Here is a 13,611-nt window from a genome sequence, read left to right on the forward strand (position 1 = left end):
ATTTTTATAAAAAATATAACTATCTTAGGTGTGTTTACATAATACTTATATTAACAATTTTTAGAATCAATTACTTTTCTTTGAAAATTTATTATTAAAATGAATTACGTAAATTACTTCTTGAATCTAATCTTAAGATTTAAAGACAAAGTGACTTACGTTTTAAATATTAGCGGAAATAGTTAATTTCAATTTCTACCACTCGTAACTCCGTAATCTTATTTTAGATTGAATTGATAACGTTGAAAGTGACACGAAAATTGCAAGAGAACTTTAGAGCCTTCGAAGGCCAGACAAATAAATACATTGAATCTATTTGTACATTTCGTCAATGAATTTATATAAAATAAACAATAAGGTTTGTCATTTCGCGTTGATTATGTATTAAATTTAGTACGAATAATTCGGATAGAAATTTATGATATAAAATAAAAACATATTTCTTTGTACATTACTTATAACGTCTATTAAATTATTCTTTAATTAAAATATATAGCTAATTTTCAATTTTTCTTTAGCTTACCAATATTGTTGAAGGAACTCATTGTTCGATTATGAATAGTATGATGATTTAGGTTTTCAGGTCACCTACACTTACATTACCTTTTAAAATTATGTCTAGCGGTACCCGAATCGTTCTCAATTTCCCAATATATTAAAGCATATACTTCGAACAAACACATTAACTTATTACATGTTTCTACTTAATAAAAATAATTTACACATTTGTATGCTTTCCTTCAGTTTAGATTTTTGATTTCTTCATTATTGAAACTGACCATGTAAGTTGAATCATATAAATGGGATCACTTAAATATCTCCGACATTAATGGAGACGTACGTACGTGAGAATCTGTTTCGATGCTATCAAGAATAGTTCTTTAAAAGCGGAAAAGGGGAACACTGCAAGTGAAATCTTCTCTCAAGGTCGTTCGTTGACAGATTTCAAGGTTACCTATTTTCTTAAAATGAAATTTTACATTTTTTCTACGTTCTTATAAAAGAAACATGATAAATTCAACGAATATAACGGTCTATTTCGATCATTTAATTTAAACAAACTTTTATTTCAAAACTTACTATTTTACTGTACGTTAATCAAATAAGAATTTATATTTAATAAATAATATTTATAAAGCTCATTTATGACAAAAAAAAGATTATATACATGTATATGAAACAATGAAATATTCTCTTAAAATTCGAGTTATTTTTATAGTATATGGATTGAAACTTATTTATTTATCTTTATGTATATAAAACAAATTCAGTATCGTATTTCTACTTTGGTAATAATACTATATTATAATACCAAGGTATTTTTTAAAATTCTTCAAAAGGTATGTGAAGTGAAAGGAGAAAGTAAAAATCATTTGAATTCAAAACAGTGTACAAAATTCTTTGAGCGTTCCTTTAAAATGGTCGTTCAATCGTAAAAGTACCGATATGATGTCCTCATTGTTGCATGTGTGTGAATGTATACATGCGTGTGTGTGCACATATGTGTATGTACACGTATGTATAGAGAAAGGTGCTACTCAGAAGATTACCGCAGTTCTCCCAAGAACGTCTTTAAGGAAGCATCACGATTTTATAAGTATGTATCTTATATGTATTTATATAAATTTTTTAAATATTTTCAGTCGTATTAATTAATACCATAATAGACATATTTTAATAATACTTTTATAAATAATAATAATATTTAATAAAGGACAATTTTTATACAAAGGAATGAAACAGAATAGTTTGTTACTTTTATTTCAATGAACTAAGTTATACTTTATGTATATAATAAATATTTTACTAATTATATTATAAAATAACTGAGTTTTATTAGAATTAAGTTTTTATTCTTCATAAAAATATATGAGAAAAATTTATCTCTTTGATTTAGTTTAAATAATTGTAAATATAGTTTAAAGTGTAATTTAAACATAAATTCTAATGATTAGGTATACGTGTCTACTTTATTAATAAATTATATCCCTAATATTATATAGCATAAAAGAAAATGATGAAACTCATTCTCCTCTGGGCACTTGTTGCCGTATCAATGGCACAATTTCCACCGAGTGGAAGAATTTTGGAACCTCCAGTACCTGCACTTTGTGCACAAAGTGAGTACAGTATGCGAAATTTTATATTCGTATTTTTAAAAATTGATTGTGTAGGATAAATTATTAAAGTCATTACAGGGGCAATATTTTTAAGATTATAAAAGCTAGATTATTATATAATTATTTTAAATAAAATTGCTTACATATATTTAAATCATATTTTAAATACTGTATTCTTTGAAAATTATAATAAGAATAAAATACTATTTATAATAAAAAAATCTATGCATTATCATAAAAACAGAATCAACTATTTATTTGTTTGTATTAAAAGATATTATAATACTTATTCATATTCAAAATTTTTAATTCATACATTGTATATTCTGATACAGTTCAAAAAAATTTTATGTTGCAAAAAAGTATTTCTATACTGAATAGAATATAAGAAAGTTTTATTTTTTATCTTCTATAATTTCTTCTATAATTTCACTGATTTGTAACAATTTTTGTACCTTTTCATGTGTATATCTTTAAATGCAATATTCACTGAAAAAAAATGTTTAACTGAAAATGGATTTCTATTAGAGGAAATTTTTTATGTTCAGTGCGTTCTTGTTCAGCGTGAAATTTTTATACAATTACATCGCATATATGATTTTTAGTATATGTGTATAGTTTATAAATGTTGCAATAAAATAATCTAACTTGTGAGTACTTTAAGATCATTCTGTTCTTTTTTTATTATTAGATTATAAACGCTATACACTTCTAAAAAGCTTGCTCAATATTCTCTAATGAGTACGGAATTGCTTTAAATAATTAATTTTTTCTGCTTAAGAAGTACAAGTACAAGTAAAAATGATTGCTAATATTAATTTTTCCAGTGTGGCCAACAAGGTATAGTACTACCGAGAAAAGGGTAATCCTACATGAAAAAATAAGTCGAAAATGAAGAATAAGATTTTTTTATTCTTCAGAATAAATTCAGAAGATGTGCCAAGTATGCGTGCGCTTAACTCCTAAATAATGACTTGGGGGTTTTACCGTTCGTGCTTGTGTTCATAAACATAGATAACGTCGTAGTTTACTAGCTATCATTATACTGATTTATTTTTCATTGCAACTGAATTGAACATTAGAATTGAACATCAGAAAGAATTCGTAGCAATCTGGTATGGAGAATTCAGATATGAAACAGCATGGACAACACTTTCAGAAATTGTTTGGATAATAAAATAAAACGTTTACAAAGTAAAGTTTTACCCTATTGAATATTTGTCTTACTTCAAATTAATAAAATAGATTCTACAGACGGGAGAGATGTACACACTCAAGTCCATCCAGTTATCATCTAAAATTCAGTGCACACATTTTTATCACGTCATTAAAATCGATTTTTGAAAAATGAAGCGTTATTTAAACAAAATGTTATTCTTCATTTTCGACATATTTTTGCATGTAGAATTACTACTCGACAGTACTATATTTTGCGGAACACTTCTAACAGTTAATAACTTTGAAGATCTTTGTACTTCATATCTGTGAATGTAGTATAAGTATATGTATACTACTTTCACAGCATGAAAAATTCCTTGTAGTAAGCATATCAATTTCTATACAATTAAATAATATACAGAGTATTTTATATGTCTTGCATACCTTAACATATTTGTTATTTTTGTTAAATACAAAAAAGTATTTTAGAACAATATTGTTTGGTTGAAAGCAATGAATACTATATTTCTTGTTTTTTTCCTTCAAAGTCATTTTTTTTACATATTAACATGCGTTTTTATAATGCGTTACTGCAGTGTGTGTCTAGACGAGTTCAATGATCTGCAACACTATGAGCCTTAAATCACCTTGAATGAAAAAAATTGTACTGGGTAAAAAGTGATGTGGAAATTCAGTATTGTTTTCTACGCGAAATTTGTCAGTAGATCTTACTTCACTTGATTTTGTCTTATGGGGATACATAACAGAAAACTTTTGTAATAAACTCCTTACCATACCGGAAAATATGAAAGAAAGAATTTTACATGTTTGCAATACCATTCTTTCAGCGATGATTCATCGTGTAAGAAAATGTTCTATATCTTGTGCTGGAATTGAAATGTTATTGAACATTTGATGTAAAATAAACAAGTTCCAAAAAAAATAAAGAATGTTGAAATTTCCCATCGCCTTTCATCTAGCGCGATTTTTCCATTCAAGATCATTTTAAGGTCATAGTATAGTAAGTCAATGAATTCGTTTTTATGTGCATTATAATTCTGCATCATAAAAACAGATGTTAATATACAAGAAAATATCGATGACCTTCAAAACTCGAAAAAATGACCTTGAAAGAGAAAACAAGAACCATATTATTCGTTACTTTGAACCAAGCAATTCTATTTTGACATATTTTTTGTATCAGCAAAAATAAGGAAAATATTAAAGTGTGCAAGATATACGAAATACATTGTATGTCATGCTTTTTTTAAAAATGCATGAGCACTAAGTAAATATACAAGGTATATGTGGAAGCAATTGCTTCAAAGGACTAATGATGCGCTCTCAAATGAGTGATTGGCATATCAGTTTTTTCTTTGTGTTATAAATTTTTAAAACGTACAAAAGTTTTCACCTAATAATGAGGGAACGTTTAAAGAATGATGATAATGTTGAAGTATGTACAGAATTGTGGTTTACCAAGTTATCTATGCTTATAATTAATAAATGAAAAATTAACCACAATTTTGCTACTATTGATTTTCATCTGATTTTGATGTCTAAATTCACCTCTTCAATTTTATTTGATTTGTATCCAAACAATTTCTATGCAGGGTGTGTCAGAAAATGTGAGACATGCTCGCAGGGTGGGTTCTACAGTGTACATACGTATGTAAACAATGAAAAAAGTTTATGGGCACATATTCCCGGAAACACTAAATTTTTTAGTTGTACGTTATTTTATGTTGCATAAAACGCTAATTCACAACTCGTAAAAAATAAGAAAAAGAGGAAACAATCTTAAAGGCTAGATCCTAAATACAAGGCAATGACGAAGGTTGATGTGCACATGTGCCTAATACCGCATAATTTTTTAGTTAGATGTTGTTTTATATTTCGTAAAACGTTGGCTCATTATTTGCCTGCACAGTATGTTATGCCTTTTAAGATCCTACTATGGCCATAGAAGGTATCACACTCTACATAATATAAAATAACGTATCTAAAAAATGATCTATTCTCTAAAAATGTCCCACACATGTGGAAATATCCTATATAGATGTTGCAAAAAGTTGGTACCATACTTCACGGGCAAATATTACTCGTTAAAACAAGCAAAAAATTCTTAATGAACATGGGTTCAAATATCACTAGGTTTGAAGTTATAAGACGTATATAGACTTATGTACCTTTCGATGATCCAGTCTCTCTTACGACAAGTCGTTGATACAGGGTGTTCAGTGAAACTGGAAACCCTCTAATGGGTATTTGTAGCACTTACAATACTAAGAGTATTTAGAATAAATGCTGCCAATACTCGGAGGGTTTCTAGAAAAACTGATCACCCTTTATATGACAGCGAACACTGCACTGGTTGGATGACAGCAAACACTACACTGGTTGGATGATAGCGGTTCGGAACATTTCTTGATTCAGAATTTCTAATTATCTAGCATTGCCAGTTGCTTGTTAAAAGTTGTTTTAGGATACGTTCACAATTTACGGCTTTGGGGTAAGTGCTTATTGTTTAGTAATACGACGTTGCGTCGTTTTCTATCTTTAAAGACTCTTCCAATAACAACTAATTCCAACCAACCGATAGTTGGAAAACTCAATATAGCCATTAGCTATCGCCTACTGCTAGGACTGCTTAGTCTCAATCCTTCCCTTTTCAGGCTACAAGCAGCCTAAGCTGCAGTCAGAAATCGTCAAAGACCAAATATCGGACGATCACCCCTTCTCGAACTGTCTTTAAAAATGCATTGTCGCTGACATGCTATACATGAAATGCATGCGTGTTATCGGTAGAACTATGTAGCATCAATACTTATTATATTTATTTTGTTTGGCCTAATGATAAGTTGCAGATAGACAAGCGGTACTTAGTTTCTTATACTGTTAAAAAACTCATCATTCAAAATATTTTATAACTTCGATATTAATAGTATTTGGACTCATGTTTGTTAAGCTTTCTTTGCTGGTTTTAGTGTGTACTCAAAGTTTGGCACCAATTTTCTGAAACACCCTATATAGAGAGTTGAATAATTTGTATTTTACTTGTAATAATTAAAACATTTATAAATGTTAATGTTTTAGGAGTTATTCACGAGCGTTTTAATGGTAAGGGTTATTATTACTCATGGGCTGATCCAAGAACAAATGGACAAGAATTGGATTGGCTAGCTGGAAGAAATTTCTGTCGGCAAAGATGTATGGATCTGGTTTCTTTAGAAACTTCAACAGAAAATGAGTTTATCAAGAGCCGCATTGTTCAAAGTATTAAAATATTGTATATTTTCTATGTATCAGAACTAGGAAATATAAACATAAATAACTAATAATTATGTTTTTAGATAATGTAAAATACATTTGGACATCCGGTCGCCTTTGTGATTTCAAAGGTTGTGACAGACCTGATCTACAACCCCTTCACATTAATGGCTGGTTCTGGACTGCTGAATTACAAAAATTGGCACCAACTAATGATCGCTCTCAAAACGATTGGTCTGAGACTGGAGGGTAAGTTTAATTCTTATATTTCATAATACTTTATTAATTATTGTAAATTTTGAATTTGTTGCTCATAATTATAGTTTAGAGATGCAATTATCTTAAAAAGTATTAATTTAACTATGCTTATCAAGTATACAACTTATGGAAAAATAGTATGCAAAGATTTTAAAGAATAGTAGGAAGTAGCGTTTTGGATGACCTACTGTAAATGCACAATTGACTCTAACATTTTAAATTTTAATTTTTAAATGTGACAACTAAAACCATAACAATCTTAACCGTTTTAATGCTAAATTATTTTTGGCACACCGCAAAAGGGGCACGATCGTACTCACTAATTCTCTAACGGTTAAAGAGATAACGCAGTTGCTATTAGTGTATATTCGTATTTTACAATATTTCAGCTCCTACAGAAATAACATATTAGACCTGTAGTTTATCATTATTCAAAAATACTTGTTTAAACTGTTCCTACCACTTTATACAATTTCTATAGAGTAGTCTTCTGCATTTTACATATACGTTTTTAATAATACATTTCAAATTCTCTTATCAGTTCTAACATTTTTGTGAAGTACTTCCCTTGTGTTGTGAAATTTCCTTGCTTATAACCCAAAGCTATACAGCTGGCGGCCACGCTAGGCTATTGCGTTTGTTCCACTTCCTTCATTCCTAGCTCATGGCTCAGCATAGAGGCTCTCCCCATTTTCGTCTACAGCGATGGTGCGTCAACCGTCGGAGAATAGTTGTTGAAGTAATCAGAGATAGTGGTAATATGGTAAACCTGGTATCAGTGGTGGAGATGGCGAAGATATCACAAGTGTTATTACTTTGGTTTCAGTAATTTTCGACAATAAGTTACATGGCTCTGCTATAGCTACATCTTATTGATTGATAACGATCAATAGTTTTCTGACTTCTTTATGAGCATTAACAGGCCAAGATACACGGTGTTTCGAACATGTTAACATTAGAACGATACTATTGCATTTTTCGAGTATATTTAATACTGTAGGATTGTGGATAATCCAAAGCAGAACTGTGTAACTCAGGTTGGCTCAATCAATATTACCAGATATCGGGATAAAATAGATGTCGTGACTTCACAAGATACCTGCGTGAAGGGATTGTAGGGAAAAAATGTCTCATTAAGTGTGAGAATGACGCCAACCGATGCCACAGCTATGGGGCTATTTCTCCGCTACAGTTCCCCTACGCAGGAACCTTGTGACGTTACTGGAAGACATTGTCTTAGCATCTGGCAATATTGGACTCAGTAGCTAAAGCCAAAAGAATAACAACTTGCTGAATCTCTGACACTCCCACCACTAACGCCGGTCCAACCATGCTACAATAATGCCAGGTTACCAAACCAGAATTTTTTCGGAGTAGTTAGCCGTCACTATCCCTAATAATTTTTGGAACTGAATTCGCGAAGAATCCTAAACATGTTTGTTTATATAACTTACCGATTTTAGGATCTCACTGTCTCATGTCGGATATCAACGTTTCACTCATACCCATTCTTTATTACTCTGCCTATTCACTCATTCTAAGGCTAGCAAACCAGAGGCAGAAGAAACTCGGGAATTTCTGGAAACAGACCTTCTGAGATACATAGCCAGATCCGATTCCGAACCGTGACCAACTAATCCGGCACCAGGTTTGCTACGACATCAACCACGGAAGAGTGATCCGCACCAGTGTATGCAGGAAATTTCTTGCTGAGAGGAGAAGGTGAAACCCCGCACGTACCACACCACCCCAAGTAAACGAGTGGGGCCTTACCGTATGCTACTTGGGGGCTGTGGCACGTATAGGGGGTTTGCCTTATCTTCTCTGCAAGGAATTTACTGGGCACGCTGGTCCGCTTACGAATTAGTAGTAGAGGAAGAACCATTAGAATTAGTGGGAGCACGTCGTAGACAGTTAGGGGGTGTGTGACGCGCGGGCCGCTATTCAATGGCTAGTGTCCTAGCAAGTATGCCCAGCACTATTATGCGACTATTATTCTTTAGTAACTGCTCCACCATCGCTTTGGGCGAAAGTGGAAGCCTCCACGAGCTACGAATGAAGGAAGTGAAATAAGTGCAATAGCGAACTGTATATAAATACGTAATTAATATTTCTAAAAAACTAAGTATTTCTGAGTAATCTATGAATATAGATCAGTATTGTCATATACCAGGACAAAATATCTTCTAGTGTTGTCATAGAGTAGAAGACTGGAGGTACTGTGCGGTATTTGACTGTATTACGCGTGGTACCCCCACTCTTTCGTTTTATGACGTAACTGAAAGACATTTTGTCATGGCATCTGGCAATACTGGCGGAAAAGGAAAATAGCGCTCTTTCGTCGAGAGCAATTGTTGGCCAGGGCTGTTCTAGAATCTAAGGCCTCTAATTTCAATCTAAAACTAATAAAACCTTTATAATATTACAAATTAAGTATTATAACAATGTCTTCTTTTAGTATTGGGAAACCTCAACCTGATAATCGTGAAGCTATTCAACAAGGTGGTGCTCCAGAAAATTGTTTAGCTGTACTTAATCAATTTTATAAGGATGGAGTAAACTGGCACGATGTGGCTTGTCATCATAAAAAACCTTGGGTTTGCGAAGAAAATGACTCTCTATTAAAATATGTTCGTTTTACGAATCCAAATATTCGCGTTTAAAAATGATGTACATACGGAAGATAGGAGTTGTAATAATTTTATTATTAATTAAATAATTATATTTTCTTTACAAATTTTGATAAATGTTGTTTTTAATTATAGTATTTTAAATATTTTACACTGATTTTATGGTAATTATAGTACCTAACATTAACAGGACTCTTTTTGTGAGAGTAATAGAATGTTTTCCTTTCATAAACTTTAATAACATAAAATGGTAAGTAACATATCTTAGAAAATTCATAAATAATATATTTAACCGAATGATCTGATATTAAGTATTTAATGAGTAAGAAGTTATGCTGATTGGCAGTTGCAGGAGCTGATCCATCCTATGATGTATCTATGTATGTTGCGTATAATGCCACCAACCATAGCATAATCATAGTGTATCTACAGTAAACTGCGATGAGTATAATAGAGTGTGAGGTACAGAGATATTGGCCAGAGGGAAACATTATTTGTTAGGAAGAAGAAAATTATAAGATATTAATGGCTTTTAAATTTCGAAAGATATGACTTTGAAAAGTGTTTGATTTAATACCTGTTCTTTCCTATTGAGATCGCTCAACGATCTTAATATCTGTCAGACTGGGAACAGTTTCTAGTACCTGTTGACAGACGATTCGTCTGCTTACGACAAGTGAACTATAACCTTAAAAGAGCATCAACTACTATATTTGTTAGAACGGTCGTTACCTCTAGGGAAGCGGTCTCGATCCAACAGGCTTAGTACATCAGCTGCCTCCAAGATGTCGTTCGTACTGCACATAGGATCGTCGTAGCGCACCTGTCATAGAGATTACACAAACCTAAGTTTGTAAAGGAGCATCGAATATTCTTGATCTCTGGAAAACGGTCACTACCTCTAAAGGAGTGGTCTCGATTTCTCGCCGAGTAACTCAACTGCCTCTCAGATCCTCATGTTCTCGCAACTCGATGCCAGAGAGAAGTGTGTCTCCTGCTTTTTTTTTTTTTTTTATAAATTATTGAGACCTGATATGATAATGGCTGGGAGGTGGTTACACCTACTGCGCACTGGCTTGAAATAATGTCCTGAGAAACTCTTGAGATGATGTCCGTAAGGGATGCATTAAATAATTCAGGAATAGAGAAGTGTGTCTCCTGCTGCTTTCGCAGCTCCTTATATACCCACCAGTTGGAGTTCGCGCATGCGTATTGACTTATTTCTAAAGCGCACTTGTTCTAACCGTTAGTTTTAGATCAAAACATATGACATACGTTATACTTATATTAAAATATAAATAAAACCTATAATATATGACATACAACAAAGTACAGAAGTATTAATAAGTATTTAAACTAATAGAATGTGCAATAATGTATGTTTGGAGATGACTCTAGTATTATTTTGTTCCGTTTAATTCGCTCGTAATTATTTGTCATGTATGTGTGAACCTGCCTTCTCAGTCTGTCTTTCGTCAGCGCGGATTCTTTCGCTTACTTACCTGTGCTCGGTCACTCATATCCCCACGCGCAAATGTGGCACAGCGCTCCCTGCTTGCGTGGATTCTATGTGTATGAAATGTGTTGATTCCGCGAATTCGACCTTAGTTTCGTGGAAATAAAGTTATATTAAAATGGAATTCGAATTGAGCTCTTGAAAATAATATATGATACAATATTAATAGAAAGAGAGCAAAATAAATACAACGAGATAGAGAGAAATGGCGACAGGTAGAGAGAGATACAGTAAAATAGTGTGAGATGAGGATAGAGTAGGTCGTGGGGTGTTATACTGTATATCACTTCAAATTAATCGCCTTCCCTTATCACCAATTATCACTACTTTTTATATTTTTTATAAGAGTGTAGTAAATGGCACATGTTTCATTACACATGATAACAAAAATATTTACAATTGAATATAGTGTTTGGATTTTGTTTGTTCCTTTCAGTATGTCCTGTTTTATCCTTTATAGCGCTGCCATTACAGACTTCTATGTAATACACTAGACTGCTAATTTTTGTCTATGAAGCGTCTAAACTTTTATGCACAAATTCAGTACATAGATTAAAGCACATGCACTGCGAAAAGGGGTAAAAACAGACTTCTATCTAATTACAGACGAGTATACAGGATAAACATAACATTGAATGGACGTTCATGTTTTACATTCTGAAATACCAACTTCCCGAGGACTACTAGTTTTTGAGTACCACCTGCGATTTTCAAGCACTGAATTTCTGAAACAATTGTGTTTATATCACTGGCCAGTATACAGCAGTATAGACTAAACATGCAATGCTTTTTTTGTTCAACGTTTTTGAAGCTCTAGAGTTCCAGTACCATTTTCGTTTCACACCCAACGTTAGTGCCTGTGCACGAAACACAAATGTAACACTGCGAGTGGTAAGAATTAAAATTATAATATTGATTCAAAAGTAATATACAAGGTGTGCTGAAAGGTTAATTTATTAGATTATTAATTACAAATGAATACAGCAACCGTCGAGATATAAGATGTCATTTGTCAACGATATAATATATTTAGGGAGTCAAAGAGTCAATAAAGTTCCCATAAAACCCAAAATTTCCATTTTTCTAATTATTACTACTTTCTAACTATTTGAAAACTCTTTAATAAATTATTTTCAGATATGAACTTTGTTAAAAGCGATGAAGGTGCTCTAACGGCGGCTCAGATCAAGGAGAAAGGAGTCGTAAAATCAAAATCGTATAATTGATACCCTTTTCCCTGTCCTTAAGGAGGTAGAGTAGTCACGTAACTTTTCGAAATTGACAGGTTGGTATCTGTAGTTTCAGTTTTCGTAACAGGAATAGTATTATCTACAAACACATAACTGTCTGTTAATGGCGGGATGGAGACACTCTATGATTCTGAGTTAAGAACGCGACTTAGAAAATTTCCTCCTCCACTATACACACTGTTACACGAGCCACGTGTATGTAAACTCGATGCATTGGACGGCTGAGATAAGTCGAGAGAGATAGCAGATGTGACCCTTACTCTCTCGCTCTTGAAACGCTGAGATTCAACTGTTCATGCTGTCGGCAAGCGACACGAGCCGCGCACGATCTTTTAAATCGCCCAAACACTTTAATTTTGGCAGTGGCGGATCTACTCTTCGCGAGGTTCGAGACCTCACAAACTTTTGGATCCCAAATATAATAAACAAATTATGGGCCATATGTGTTAAAGGGCTTACCATTCAAGCACATCCACGCGCATAGCGTATATTACCTACAAGAATTGCGAACAACACGAGCAGGCATTCAAAACATGCTTACGTTGTTCTTGGTGCTCGAGTTATTCGGCCACCTGTGCTCACGAATGTCTTCATGAAACAAAGATGTACTCACCAAACTGCAATTTATTCTTTCAAGTAAAATCCCTCTTCAGATTATATTACCAATTCGCTGATATCCGTTATTTTCTTATCGTTAGTAAAGAAGTAGTGTCACTAATAAATAGCAAGAATGTTCTTCTAATGCATACTACAGTAATTTTTTGAAAATGAAACGAAGTAAATATTTTATTGGTTTTAAACGATCATTGATATAAAAAAAAATGTGATTGATGAGGTAGGATTTAGTATACATACTCGTGATGATTAAAATTAATCTATTATAGGTTATAATGAAAGTATTAAATAAATACGCGAAAATCACAAAATTCAATATTCTATATTTCTTAGTCACGATTAAAATTAGTACGTACATTTTTCATAAAATAATATTGTCAAAATACAAATAGTATAGTACAGAGTTGTGTATATTTACAATTAGAAGTCTGAAAAAAAGAAAAGACAGATTGTTAAGAAGTACGTATGCGTGGAAATGAAATAAAATCTATTGTACTAGAAACGGTATACACAGGATGTTCCAAAACCTATGGTACAAGCGGAAAGGGGGTATTTCTACATGAATAAATAAATCGAAAATGTAGAATAAACTTTTGATACCGGGTTTCGTTTTCGAGAAAACTGAGTTTGAATTACAATCAGGTACAAGTTTACGGAAGTACAATTTTGGGTGCTTGAAAAGTATAAGGGGTAAGGGGAACAGGCTCGGTCTGACCACTAACCGTCTCTAGAATGAAGTTTCTCTTTCTCCGTTTACTCTCAAATGCCTAAACTTGAATTTCGATATATTTGTA

The 13,611-nt window shown here is 32.5% G+C and overlaps 2 protein-coding genes across 2 annotated transcripts in view; one reads left to right on the top strand and one right to left on the bottom strand.

Annotated features, from left to right (window-relative positions):
- The first annotated feature begins 2,014 nt into the window (after positions 1-2,014).
- LOC143186803 (L-selectin) lies at positions 2,015-9,469 on the top strand. The gene is made up of 4 exons (XM_076390582.1): positions 2,015-2,120; positions 6,375-6,554; positions 6,632-6,797; positions 9,265-9,469. The coding sequence occupies exons 1-4, from the start codon at positions 2,015-2,017 to the stop codon at positions 9,467-9,469; spliced, it is 657 nt and encodes a 218-aa protein (XP_076246697.1).
- Positions 9,470-13,123: 3,654 nt separating this feature from the next.
- Positions 13,124-13,611, bottom strand: part of Msl-2 (male-specific lethal 2) — a 34,538-nt gene continuing 34,050 nt past the window's right edge. The window contains exon 6 of the transcript XR_013003144.1: positions 13,124-13,245. The gene's annotated coding sequence lies outside the window, so the exon portion shown is untranslated. The remainder of the gene's footprint in view (positions 13,246-13,611) is intronic.

The sequence above is a fragment of the Calliopsis andreniformis genome, unplaced genomic scaffold, assembly GCF_051401765.1.
Source record: "Calliopsis andreniformis isolate RMS-2024a unplaced genomic scaffold, iyCalAndr_principal scaffold0022, whole genome shotgun sequence".
NCBI classification, from domain to species: domain Eukaryota; kingdom Metazoa; phylum Arthropoda; class Insecta; order Hymenoptera; family Andrenidae; genus Calliopsis; species Calliopsis andreniformis.